The 14,193-nt window shown below is 44.5% G+C and overlaps 1 protein-coding gene across 1 annotated transcript in view; it reads right to left on the reverse strand.

The window, feature by feature from the left end:
* large1 (LARGE xylosyl- and glucuronyltransferase 1) overlaps positions 1–14,193 on the reverse strand; it is a 527,618-nt gene that overhangs the window by 122,963 nt on the left and 390,462 nt on the right. The window contains exon 8 of the mRNA XM_060840013.1: positions 7,917–8,021. Within this exon, the coding sequence (XP_060695996.1) occupies positions 7,917–8,021 (105 nt within the window). The remainder of the gene's footprint in view (positions 1–7,916; positions 8,022–14,193) is intronic.

Here is a 14,193-nt window from a genome sequence, read left to right on the forward strand (position 1 = left end):
AGTTGCCTGAGAATGGAGTTAACCCTGGCACACTAACTGCTGCCTGAACTGCTGTGCTCTTCCAGCACCACTGATCCAGAATCTGGTTTCCAGCATCTGCAGTCATTGTTTTTACCTACACTAACCACTGTGCCATCCTAGTAGAAAATGCCACTCTTCAAAGCGTTCAATAGGTACTGATTCCTATAGTTTTCTTGTGTTACGTTGTGGTTGGACCACTTCTGAATCGTGAATTTGCTTCCCAACTTTTCACCAAGTCTTTCAATATCTCGACCTGCAGATACCAAACAAAATCCACTTTTCCCATCAAACTATCAGCATCTCCCTCTGTTTTATTTTGGAACCATTTTAATTCCCTCTGATTTACTTGCGTGCTTTCAATTATTAATCCCTCTTTTCTTGAGAAATCCTGTCCAATTTGCTCATCTATCTTAAGCCCCGTGCCCCCACACTGTGAATTGTTGCTCTGTGCCACCTAGTGATCAGTGCGCAGTACAACAACTGGCATCTTTCAAACTGATCAGACACCTCAATCTCCAAAGCTCCCTTTCAGCTTCCCTTTTCAAAAACTGAAACAGTTGAAGCATGCTTCTCCAGCACCATTTCCTTTTATTTCTTCTATTTACACCTTTAATAGAATGCCTACAGTGTGGAAACAGGTCCTTTGGCTCAACTAGTCCACCTCGACCCTCCAAAGCGTAACCCGCCCAGACCTGTTCTCCTACCCTATAATGCTATATTTACCCCTGCCTAACCTACACATCCCTAAAACACTATGGGAAATTTAGCTTGGCCAATTCACCTAACCTGCAAATGTTTGGATTGTGTGAGGAAACTGGAGCATTCAGAGGAAACCCACGCAGACACGGGGAGAATGTGCAAACTCCACATACACTGTTGCCCAAGACTGGAATCAAACCTGGGTCCCTGGTGCTTAGAATTACAGCACAGAAACAGACCTTTCAGTCAAAACATCCAAGCCAACAAGATAGCCTAAATTAAATTGGTCCCATTTTCCAGTATTTGGCCCATATCCCTCAAACATTTCCTTTCCATCCACCCATCCAGATGCCTTTTAAATGTTGTAATTGTACCAGCTTCCAGCATATCCTCTGGCAACTCTTTCCATACACGTACCACTCCCTGCCTGAAAAAGTTATCCCTCTGGTCCCTTTTAAATCTTTCCCCTCTCATAAACCTGATTTTGGAAACAATTCTAGTTTTGATTTTCCCTGCCCTGGGGAAAAGAGCTTGGCTATTTCACCCGATCCATGCTTATTATGATTTTACTGATGTTCACTTCTACTGGGAGAAGGAGGTTTATCAATACGTGGTCTTGGGATTTGAAGGGAACCTTGAAGTCAAATGTTTGGGCCATCCTTTTTGAGTTTACTGTTTTAAATGATGGCTGTTACACAATTAAATTGGAGTTAGGCTATCGTGACACCAGTCAACTGGCAGAACCATACAGACCCTGGAAATAGAGTCAGCATAGACATACAGCATGGAAACTGACCCTTCGGTCCAACCCATCCATGCTGACCAGATATCCCAACCCAATCCAGTCCCACCTGCCAGTACCTGGCTCATATCCCTCCAAACCCTTCCTATTCATATACCCATCCAGATAACTTTTAAATGTTGCAGTTGTACCAGCCTCCACCACCTCCCAGGCAGTTAATTCCATACATGTACCACCCTCTGCGTGAAAAAGTTGCCCCGTAGGTCTCTTTTATATCTTTCCCCTCTCAGCCGAAACCTATGCTCTCTAGTTCTGGACTACCCCACCCCAGGGAAAAGACTTTGTCTATTTATCCTATCCAAGACTCTCATGATTTATAAACCTCTATAAGGTCACCCCTCAGCCTCCGACGCTCCAGGGAAAACTGCCCCAGCCTGTTCAGATTCTCTCTATAGTTCAAATCCTCCAACCATGGCAACATCCTTGTAAATCTTTTCTGAACCCTTTCAAGTTTCACAACATCTTTCCGATAGAAAGGAGACCAGAACTGCACGCAATATTCCAACAGTGGCCTAACCAACGTCCTGTACAGCCGCAACATGACTTCCCAACTCCTGTACTCAATACTCTGACCAATAAAGGAAAGCATACCAAACGCCTTCTTCACTATCCTATCTACCTGCAACTCCACTTTCAAGGAGCAATGAACCTGCACTCTAAGGTCTCTTTGTTCAGCAACACTCCCTAGGACCTTACCATTAAGTGTATAAGTCCTGCTAAGATTTGCTTCCTCAAAATGCAGCACCTCCCATTTATCTGAATTAAACTCCATCTGCCACTCCTCAACCCATTGGCCCATCTGATTATGAACCTGTTGTAATCTGAGGTAACCTTCTTCACTGTCCACTACACCTCCAATTTTGGTGCCATCTCAAACTTACTAACTGTACCTCTTATGCTCACATCCAAATCATTTATGTAAATGACAAAAACTAGAGGACCCAGCACCAATCCTTGTGGCACTCCACTGGTCACAGGCCTCCAGTCTGAAAAACAACCCTCCACCACCACCCTCTGTCTTCTACCTTTGAGCCAGTTATGTGTCCAAATGGCTAGTTCTCCCTGTATTCCATGAGATCTAACCTTGTTAACCAGCCTCCCATGGGGAACCTTGTTGGACGCTTTACTGAAGTCCATATAGATCATGTCCACTGCTCTGCCCTCATCAATCTTCTTTGTTACTTCTTCAAAAAATGAATTGAGTTTGTGAGACATGATTTCCCACGCACACAAAGCCATGTCGACCATCCATTATCAGTCCTTACCTTTCCAAATACATGCACATCCTGTCCCTCAGGATTCCCTCCAACAACTTGCCCACCACCGACATCAGGCTCACTGGTCTATAGTTCCCTGGCTTGTCCTTACCACCCTTCTTAAACAGTGGCACCACGTTTGCCAACCTCCAGTCTTCCAGCACCTCACCTGTGACTATTGATGATACAAATATCTCTGCAAGTGGCCCAGCAATCACTTCTCTCATTTCCCACAGAGTTCCAGGGTATACCTGATCAGGTCCTGGGGATTTATCCATGTTTATGTGTTTCAAGACATCAGCACTTCCTCCTCTGTAATATGGACATTTTTCAAGATGTCACCATCTTTTTCACCACATTCCATATCTTTCATGTTCTTTTCCATAGTAAACACCGATACGAAATACTTGTTTAGTATCTCTCCCATCTCCTACGGTTCCACATAAATCTTTGAGGGGCCCTATTCTCTCCCTAGTTACCCTTTTGCCCTTAATGTTTTTGTAAAAACCCTTTGGCTTCTCCTTAACTCTATTTGCCAAAGCTATCTCATGTCCCCTTTTTGCCCTCTTGATGTCCCTCTTAATTATACACCTACTGCCTTTATACTCTTCTAAGGATTCACTCGATCTATCCTGTCTATACCTTACATGTGCTTCCTTCTTTTCCTTAACCAAACCCTCAATTTCTTTCATCAATCAGCATTCCCTGCACCACCAGCCTTGCCTTTCACCCTCATAGGAACGTACTGTGACTGGACTCTCATTATCTCATTTACTTAGAATCCCTACAGTGTGAAAACAGGCCCTTCGGCCCAGCAAGTCCACTGACCTTCCGAAGAGTAACCCACCCAGACTCATTCATTTATTTCTCTACATTACTCTTGACTAATGCACCTAGCACTACAGGCAAGTTAGCATGACCAATCCACTTAACCTGCACATCTTTGGAATGTGCGAGGAAACCAGAGCACCCGAAGGAAACCCACGCAGACACAGGGAGAATGTGCAAACTCCACACAGACAATTGCCCAAGGCTGGAATCAAACCAGGGTCCCTGGCGTTGTGAGGCTGCAGTGCTAACCACTGAGTCGTGCTGTATTTTTGAAGGCTTCCCACTTTCCAGCTGGCCCTTTACCTGCGAACATCTGCCCCCAATCAGCTTTTGAAAGTTCTTGCTTTATACTGTCAAAATTGGCCTTTATCCAGTTTAGAACTTCAACTTTTCCATCACTATTTTAAATCTAATAGAATTATGGTCACTGGCCCTAAATGCTCCCCCACTGACACCTCAGTCACCTGCCCTGCCTTATTTCCCAAGAGGAGGTCAAGTTTTGCACCTTCTTTTGTAGGTACATCCACACACTGAATCAGAAAATTGTCTTGTACACAGTTAATAAATTCCTCTCCATCTAAACCCTTATCACTAGTCTATGTTTGGAAAGTTAAAATCCCCTACCATAACCATCCTATTATTCTTTCAGATAACTGAGATCTCCTTACAAATTTATTTCTCACTTTCCCTCTGACTATTAGGGGTCTATGATACAATCCCAATAAGATGATCATCCCTTTCTTATTTCTCAGTTCCACCCAAATCACTTCCTGGATGCATTTTCAGGAATATCCTCCCTAAGTACAGCTGTAACGCTATCCCTTATCAGAAACACTACTCCCCCTCCTCTCTCACCCTCCTTTTTATCCTTCCTGTAGCATTTGTATCCTGGAACATTAAGCTGCCAGTCCTGTCCATCCCTGAGCCATGTTTCTGTATTGCTATGATATCCCAGTCCCATGTTCCTAACCATGCCCTGAGTTCATCTGCATTTCTTGTCAGGCCTTTTGCAGTTCTTGCTTTATACCGTCAAAATGCAGTTTAATTCATCAGTCCTACCTTGATCTCTGCTTTTTTCCTGTCTGCCCTAACTGTTTGACTTGCTCCTTTCCAGAACTATACCAGTCTCAGATTGATCTCTTTCCTCACTAACTCCTTGGGACCCACACCCCCACCTTGCTATTTTAAATCCTCCTGAGCAGGTGCAATACAGGTGCAAGCAGTCCTTGTACAGGTCACTTCTACCCCAGAAGAGATTTGAAAAGTGTGAATCCTTCTCCCATACACCAGCTCTATCCTCCTATTCCTGCCCTCGCTAGCTCGTAGCACCGGGAGTAAACCAGATATTACTACCCTCGAGGATCTCCTTTTTAAATTCCTGCCTACATTCTCCCTTCAGAATCTCATCCTTTTCCCTAATTCATTGATTCCAGTGTGTATAATGACCTCCTGCTGGCCCCTCTTCGTGAGAACATTCTGCACCCTCTCTGAGACATCCTTGATCCTGGCACCAGGGAAACAACACACCATTCTGCTTTTTCACTGCTGGCCACAGAAACATCTGTCTGTGCCTTGGACTGACACAATCGATCTCTTGGAACCCAACATACCCCTCATTGCATTACAGCCAGTCTCAATATCAGAAACTTGGCTGTTTGTGCTACATTCCCCTAAGAATCCATCACCCCCTACATTTTCCAAAACTTCTTTGAAATGGGGATAGCCACAGAAGACTCCTGCACTACCTACCTACCTCTCTTACCTTTCCTGGAGTTAACCCATCTATGTGACTGTATCTATGACTCTTCTCCCTTCCTATAACTGCCATCCACCCCAGTCCATCGCTCTTATAAATTCCTCATTGCCTCTAACTGTCGCTCCAACCAATCCATTCGATCTGTGGAGCAAACTGCTCATTCACTGCTTAATATTCAGAGAATCACAGAACTCTACAGCATGGAAGAAGACCATTTGGCCTATCGGGTCACCCCCCGATCCATTGAAGACCATCGCATTCAGACCCATTCCCCTACCCTCCCCTTTCCCATGGCTAACCCACCTAGCTTTCACATCCATGGACTCGATAATCAAATTAACATGGCCAAACCACCTAACCTGCACATCTTTGGATTGTGGGAGGAAACTCACGCTGAAAACATACAACAGCAACATTGCAGAGGATTTCACTGCACATAAGATTTGGATACACCTGCCTGATGTTTGATGCATATCAATGTGGCCTGGTTGGCATGAGCATGGTTGATGTTAATGTTAGCTAGGGTGTGTGGGTGCTTTGGGATGAATGAATGCGATTTGGTGTAAAAGTAGATAGATTGGTGTGAATGTATATAATTTGGGTGCACTGTGTGTGTGCGCGTGTGTCAGAGACAGAGAGAGTGGGTGTGTGTCTCTGTGTATGTGTGTGTGAGTGAGAGAGGGTGTGTGCATGTGTGTGTGTTTAATGTGAGGTGTGGTATTTGAAGTGGGTGCAGAGGGTATTTGGAGAGAGTGCAAAGTTCGGCCTTGTTTGGTGGTTTGGTGTGGAAGGGAGGAGTTTAGTGTGAATCAGTGTAATTTACTATAATCCTTCTGAGTTCAAACCCCTTCTCCAGATACTGCTATTCCAACAACTAATTTTCCCAAGATGTTATTCTCTTTGCTTCATAAAATGGAACTTGTCCAAAGCTTGTCTTTTCTCTCCCTGATTCCATCCTCATTGATTCCTACAAGAATGGTGTCCCTCAATGTATGATAGCTCCATCTTTACTCATACTCTCAAATTCATCCACCAATTCCAAATGTCCTCCCGTATTGTACAGCCTTCTGAATGGCCTGCTCCCATAATTCCTCTCTGTCCTTTGTCACCTCCTCCTCTGGTTGTGGCTATTTCTGAGAGAATCCCCAGTCCTTTCTTGACATTTCATCGCCCCACCAACACCTCAGATATTGGGCAATATAGTCAAGTGCCAGATATTTTTGTGAAAAACCCTGATGAATACAATCATGAGAGAAAGCTTCGATAAAATGTGCCCTGCTCATCAACTCGAGATCGAAAAATCTCTTTGTTTCTTCTTTCTCTTGATATTTGCATAAATTTATCCTGGAAGTTGGAAGTTTTTTGAGTTCACACCCACACACCACCATGAAGATGAGCCATTAAATTTATACTCTATTTGCTTTGTCAGTGGAGACAGAAGATCACAGCTCATTGCGAGGAGGAGCAAGAGGTGCCCTTCCCTCTAATATAGATAGTATTCTACACTCAATAACATCAGTAAAACAGATGACCCACTCGTTTGTCATATTGCTACCTGTGGGAGCGTGCTGTGTTCAAATCGGCAGGCAGGTTTCCGATCTTACAAAAAGGGCTTACATTTTTAAAACCACTTAATTGGCTGTGGAGTGAACCTTGAAATATGCTGGGGACGTGCAAGTTGCTACATAAATGCAAGTCTTTATAATGATTTTCTGAAGCTTTCTAATGCCATCTGTGACTGGAAAGAAATCAGCGTTGCCCTTTTTGCCTGATGTGATTGTCTCATTCTGAAATCCTGGTTTTACACAGGCAGGTAAATATCATACCCTGAGGAAATGTTCATTGTTCCCTGTATGGGGAAATCAGGACTGTTAAAACCTTTCCTGTTCCGGAGTTTTAGGGACATGTGTCAAAAAGGAGAGGAGGGTATCTCCGCTTATAGAATCATAGAATCCCTAGAGTGTGGAAACAGGCCTTTCAGCCCAATAAGTCCACATTGACTGTCCAAAAAGCAACCCACCCAATCCCAGTAACCCTGAATTTCCCATGGCTAATCCACTTAATTTAGGCATTCCTAGACACTACGGGCAATTTAGCGTTGTCAATTCACCTCGCCTGCACACTATAGGCAATTTGGCATGGTCAATTCACCTAACCTGCACATCCTTGGATTGTATTATGAAAGCAATGTCAGAAGCAGAGGGGAATGGAGTAAATGTGGCCTTGTAGATACCTAGGAAGGGATGGATTGCAACCCTGAACTCTGTGCTACTCATCAAGCCACCACCTCACAGTTAACCTAACTATTAAACTGTTAAAAAAGAAACTAGGATTGCAATTATACAGTTTAATATTGATCTGCTTTATAATTAGCACAGCCTGAACATTGAACTAAATTTGGGATTTGTGTTAAAGACACGGTTCAGCCATATAGGCACGATGTCACAGTTCCAATTAGCTTCGACATGATACAGATCGGGAAAGTGGCAGTTGAGACAGAATAGGCCTGGAAGCAAAAGCCTGGCCTTTGTGAGTCCACTCAATTACTTACCAGTGTTGTATCCTCGACTGAGCGCTGGCCAAGGTCTGTGATTCTTCCACAAGTTCCCAAGGTACCAATCACTCTGGTTCTCGACCAGTCCAAGAACTTGCTGACCTGTGAACGAGAGGACAGGGAAATGTTACCCTGCGACCAGCTGCCCATCTCCACAGCTCTTCCTGTTACTACTGCCTCTGTACAATCACTCAGACTTGTGGAGTGATGTGACACACCCACACAAGTCCTTCTCTAGGTTAAGGACATGGATTGTGCTAACTGACCAAACTTACTGAAAACAGACCTGAAACATTAATTCTGATTCTTTGTCTCTCTCCACAGTTGTTGCCAGATTTCTACCAGATTCAGATTCCCAAGTCTGGTTCTTGCCAAGTTGCAGTGGAAGCGCACCTGGATGGATGTGGTAACCAGTCTCTTAGCCTGGGAAGAGGCGGTCTCTAAATGCATTGCATCTATTCACTTCGAGGATCATTCCCACTTCACACTGAATTATTTCAGAGCTAGCATGACCATGGTTGCTCAGCAATGCTACTGCTTATACATAAGCATGTATGTTCAGTAACAGCTGTGATGTTTTGTGATTGAGGATGGCGCCTGGATATTTATTAGAGGGTGGCTCAGTGGTTAGGACTGCTGCCTCACAGTGTCAGGGACCTGGGTTCGATTCCTGCCTCGGACGACTGACTGTGTGGAGTTTGCACATTCTCCCCGTGTCTGCGTGGGCTTCCTCCCACAATCCAAAGATGTGCAGGTTAGGATGAATTAGTCATGCTAAGTTGTCCATAGTGTTTATGGATGTGTAGGTTAAATGCATTAGTCAGGATAAAATGTGGAGTAATAGGGTGGGTGAATGGGTCTGGGTGGGTTACTGTTTGGAGGGTCAGTGTGGACTTGTTGGGCCGAAGGGCCTGTTTTCACACTGTAGGGATTCTATGAAGGTGAATATATGGCACTGAAGTATAATAATCCTAAGGTTCTTGTGGTGCAGTGGTAGTGTCGATACCTCCGCTCGAGGAGAGCCCAGTTTGGGTCCTATCTGCTCATGTTTCATAAGATATCCAAACAGGCCAACTTTTAATAAACAAATACCCCAGGATTGTGTGCTAAGATAACGCTCTGTGAGTCACTGAAATCTATGCGTGGAAAGCAGACTGAAAACGTCTCTCATATTACCGGGGTCCAGACACCCATTATAGGGAACAAGGGGCTATCTTGCAGCAATGAAAATTGTAGTCCCTCCTCCTGCTTTTAGCTCTCTCTGAATACCACAATGAGGTGCTTGATACCATCTGGAAAGCATCAACCATTTCTCAGGTCAGATACAGCTGAATTCATATGAGATCTTCCTCACAAATCTTAGCAGGACATATACACTTAATGATAAGGTCCTGGGGAGTGTTGCTGAACAAAGAGACCTTGGGGTGTAGGTTCATAGCTCTTTGAAAGTAGAGTCACAGGTAGATAGATTAGTGAAGAAGGCGTTTGGTATGCTTTCCGGAGGTCATGTTGCAGCTGTACAGGACATCGGTTAGGCCACTGTTGGAATATTGTGTGCAATTCTGGTCTCCTTCCGATCGGAAGGAAGTTGTGAAACTTGAAAGGGTTCAGAAAAGATTTACAAGGATGTTGGCAGGGTTGGAGGATTTGAGCTACAGGGAGAGGCTGAACAGACTGGGGCAGTTTTCCCTGCAGCGTCGGAGGCTGAGGGGTGACCTTATAGAGGTTTACAAAATTATGAGGGGCATGGATAGGGTAAGTAGGCAAATTCATTTCCCTGGGGTAGGGGAGTCCAGAACTAGAGAGCACAGGTTTAGGGTGAGAGGGGAAAGATATAAAAGTGACCTACGGGGCAACTTTTTCACACAGAGGGTGGTCCATGTATGGAATGAGCTGCCAGAGGAAGTGGTGGAGGCTGATACTATTGCAATATTTAAGAAGCATTTGGATGGATATATGAATAGGAAGGGTTTGGAGGGATATGGGCCGGGTGCTGGCAGGTGGGAGTAGATTGGGTTAGACTATCTGGTTGGCATGGACTGGTTGGACCGAAGGGTCTGTTTCCATGCTGTACATCTCTATGACTCCATGACCTGACCTAACAATGTACTTCCATCTCGCAGGCCTCACAGCCCCACTGACTTTTTCAATTCCTGCTCCATGCCTTAAATACAGATCAGGAGTAAGCCATTCCGCCCTTCAAGCCTGTACCCCATTCAATACAATCATGGCTGATCATATTGTGACCTCAAATCCACATTCCCACCTACTCCAAAGTCTTTTCTCCTCCTTGCTTAACAATGATCCAACTGCCTTTGCCTTAAAATTATTCAACGACTCTACTCCCACTACATTTTCAGGCAGAGAGTTTCAACGATCTATATTTAATTAACCTCAGCACAATTTTCATTGGGCAACGCCTGATTCTTAAACAGTGACCCCATGTCAAGGCGTCAATGCTCACGAGTTTATATGTTTTATCTTTCAGTCGGGTCGCCTCTTGCTCAGAACCCCAGCAGATATAAGCCCAGCGTACTCAACCTATCTTCATAAGACCAAACCGTCCACCCCAGCAACAAAAACAGAAATTGATGGAAAAGTTCAGCAGGTCTGACAGCATCTGTGGAGAGAAATCAGAGTTGACATTTTGGGTCCGGTGCCTGTCCTCAGAACTGTTAGTAGCTAGGAAAATACCAATTTCTGTGCAGAAGATAGATTGGGGTGGGGGAGGGGTAAAGAGTAAGTGATAGCAGGGGATAGGGCCCAGAAAGAGAGAAGAACAGTTGGATAGGCAAAGGAGTGGATAATGATCCAACTAGGAGAATGAAGAGCTACTAATGGGGGACTGTTAGTGGCTAACAATGTATTGTGTGTAATAGCAGACTACGTGATAACAAGGCCTGGTGTATGGGGTTGGGGTAGAATATGTGTGACAATACTGTCACTTTAAAAAGGTTATTTTGTCCCGGAATTTTTTGAAGAGAGGTTGAAAAGACAAAGGTGCCAAACTGGTTACTGGAGATGGCCTAAGTTAACAATTTATGAGGCCTTTAGGTTTTTTTTAAACAGCTGTAATAATGGAAGGGGAGTGGCCAGTTCTCACAGTTCAGGTTTTCTAGTTTTTTTTAAGCTGTAGCAGTCAGAAGCTGTTTGGGGTCCCAGAAGCATTGGAAGTTTCAGTAAGTGATTCCTAGCTGCTACAGTCCCTGAAATCTCTCAATGTTATTTCCTCCTGGATTGGAGAACTGCATGTAAGCATCTGCATCTGAATTTACTTTTTTGCCAAGGACGTACTATACTGGAGCAGTTAGTAAGCAATAGGTACTTTATCTATTATTCGGTTAAGTTTTCCAATTACGTTATTCTAAATTCCTCTTTCTTTGGTTTGTATTATAACTACAGTGTTTAAATAAATTGTATTTTGCTTAACGTCTAATAGTTTGATCAGCCTCATCACATCTGGAACATGCACTTCACATCTACCTTGAAATAAGAAAAGGTTAGGGTCTAGGCTACCTTCTTAAAATATTTTGTGGGGGTCTGATCTGGTCCATGGGAGAGCTCAAGCCCTGGTGTTATTGAACCTGACTTTGGGGTTGAAAGGCAGGATCCCTGAGCAGAAAATGAGGAGTTGTTCTTCCAGTTTGTGCTGAGCTTCGCTGGAGCACTGCAGCAAGCCTGACACACAGATGTTGTAGTATGTTGAGGTGGCAGGCAATCGGAATCTCAAGAGTCTTTTTTATGGACAGTGCATAAGTGTTCAATGAAACCATCACCCAGTCCACGCCTAGTCTCCCCAACGTAGAGGAGACCACATTGTTAGCAGCGAATGCATTGGACTAGATTGAGTGATGTGCGGGTAAAGTGCTGCTTCACCTGAGAGGTGTGATTCAACCCTTAGAAACTGAGGAGGGAGGAAGTAAACGGGCAGGTGTTGCACCTTCTGCAGTTGCAGGGGAAGGTGTCATGGGACCATGGGGAGGAATGTTGTAAGTGAAGGAAGAGTGGACCTGAGAGTCCCAGAGCGAAAGGCCCTTGTGGAAGGCTGATAAGGGAGGGGGGTGGGGGGGTGGAGGGAGGGGAATGTGTGTCTGGTGGTGGCAGAAATGGGAGGTAATGATCCCAGGTATTCATTTAGATTGAGATTGATTTGATTCCCTATAGTGTGGAAACAGGCCCTTTGGCCCAACAAGTCCACACCAAACCTCTGAAGAGCAACCCACCCAGACCAATTCCCCTACATTTATCCCTGACTAATGCACCTAACATCACGGGCTATGTAGCATGGCCAATTCACCTAACCTGCACATCATTGGACTGTGGGAGGAAACTGGAGCACCCGGAGGAAACCCACACAGACATGGGGAGAATGTGCAAACTCCAAACAGACAGTTGCCCAAGATGGGAATTGAACCTGGGTCCGTGGTGCTGTGAGGCAGCAGTGCTAACCACTGAACCACTGTGCTGCCTTCTCTTAATTACCTCTGATGCATTTGCGTTGTTACTGAAATAAGGTGACCAGTACTATATGCAGTAGTCCAGATGTGGTCTTGCTAATGCTCTGCATAACTGAAGCATTACCTCCCTGCATTTGTATTCGATACCTCACATGATAATATTTAGGATAAATTATGACATTCTATTAGCTTTCATGATTACTTACTATATCACTGTACTAAACTTTTGGGATTCATGGACTGAGATATCCAGATGCTCTTGTATCTCAGAGCTCTGTAATCTCTCACCCATTTGATAATAATTTTTTTAATGTTCTTGCAGCAGAAATTTCAAACAGCACTTAAAGCACAAGGACAATTTACCCCATGCCTTGAGAGTGACTCAAATAGATTGAGATGAACTGTGTCTACTTTACATTGGATTGTTAATAGTCTTCTGAGAGTTGAAGCATTTAATTTACTCATTAGTTCCCTTCCAGACCAAAGTAAGAAAACCAACGATAAGACTACAAGTGAGAAATACATAAATCCTCATCTGAGGCATGACATCTCCATTCACGGTGATTAGACTGGAATCTAGACACTCACTGGTGGGGGAGAGGAAATATAGCACAATAACCCATTTTATAATGGCAATGAGCTGAAAGGGTGTGCCAAGGTCCAGTCCGACTGCCCAGGTCTATGCCCAGCTGAGGTAGAAACTGATGGTTTAAGAATTCGCCAGTACGCAATGTCAGGAGCTAAGCAACCCAATCACTATACCCGGCTCTTCAAAAAAAAACAACCAGGGAGTTTGCTGCAAGTGGGTTCGTCATCCTGACTCAATTTAGCGCAGCATGGTGCACAAGACTCCACATGTTTTCAAGCCAATGTAAGAAACATGGAAATGAGGAGCAGGAATAGGTCATTTGGCCCTTCAACCCTGCTCTTCCATTCATTAGGATCGTGGCTGATCGTCCAACTGTACCTGCTTTTCTCCCCCATCTCCTTTGATCCCTTTCGCCTCACATATTTAATGATACGATGTTTTGCCTTGACTGTTTACTTGTCTTGACTAGTTTCTGTGAGACAAAAATAAAGCTGCAGATGCTGGAATCCAAAGTAGCCAGGCAGGAGGCTGGGAGAGCACCGGAGGCTCAGGTGTAACCCTTCTTCAGTCCTGATGCTGCCTGGCCTTTGTGTTCTTCTCGCCTCCTGCCTGCCTGCTTCGATTGTTTGCTGTGGCAGTGAATTGCACAGACTAACCACTAACTGACGAAGGAGCTGCGCTCTGAAAGCCTATACTTTCAAATATACCTGTTGGACCATAACCTGGTGTTGGGTGATTTTTTATCTCTGGATGAAGACATTTCTCCTCATCTCAGACATAAATGGTACCTACTCTGTATCCTTAGACTCTGACTCCTGGCTCTGGAGTCCCCACAGTATTGGAAATATTCTTCTTGCCTTGGCCCTGTGTAGTCCTATTATAGGTCTCTGTGAGATTTCCCCTCATTCCTCTCAACTCCAGCCAATATTGTGCTAATTGACTCAATCTCTCCTCATATGTCAGTGCTGCCATCTCATCTGAAAGACTTCCAACGCTGCAGTAATTCCTCAGTTCCACACTACAATGTCAACCTGGATTTTCAGTCAAGTAGGACTCAGAGTTGGATATTGATAGGCTGGGGGTGAGAATGCTACAGACTGAGCCACAGCTGCCATTACAAGCTGACACATTTACAACAAAGCCAGTGCGGGGAAGCTGCAGCCCACGCTTTACAACATTTTACATGTCTAACCTGTGATTGAGAGTCGTGCTGAATTTTTCAATGCAC

The sequence above is a fragment of the Hemiscyllium ocellatum genome, chromosome 19, assembly GCF_020745735.1.
Source record: "Hemiscyllium ocellatum isolate sHemOce1 chromosome 19, sHemOce1.pat.X.cur, whole genome shotgun sequence".
NCBI lineage: Eukaryota > Metazoa > Chordata > Chondrichthyes > Orectolobiformes > Hemiscylliidae > Hemiscyllium > Hemiscyllium ocellatum.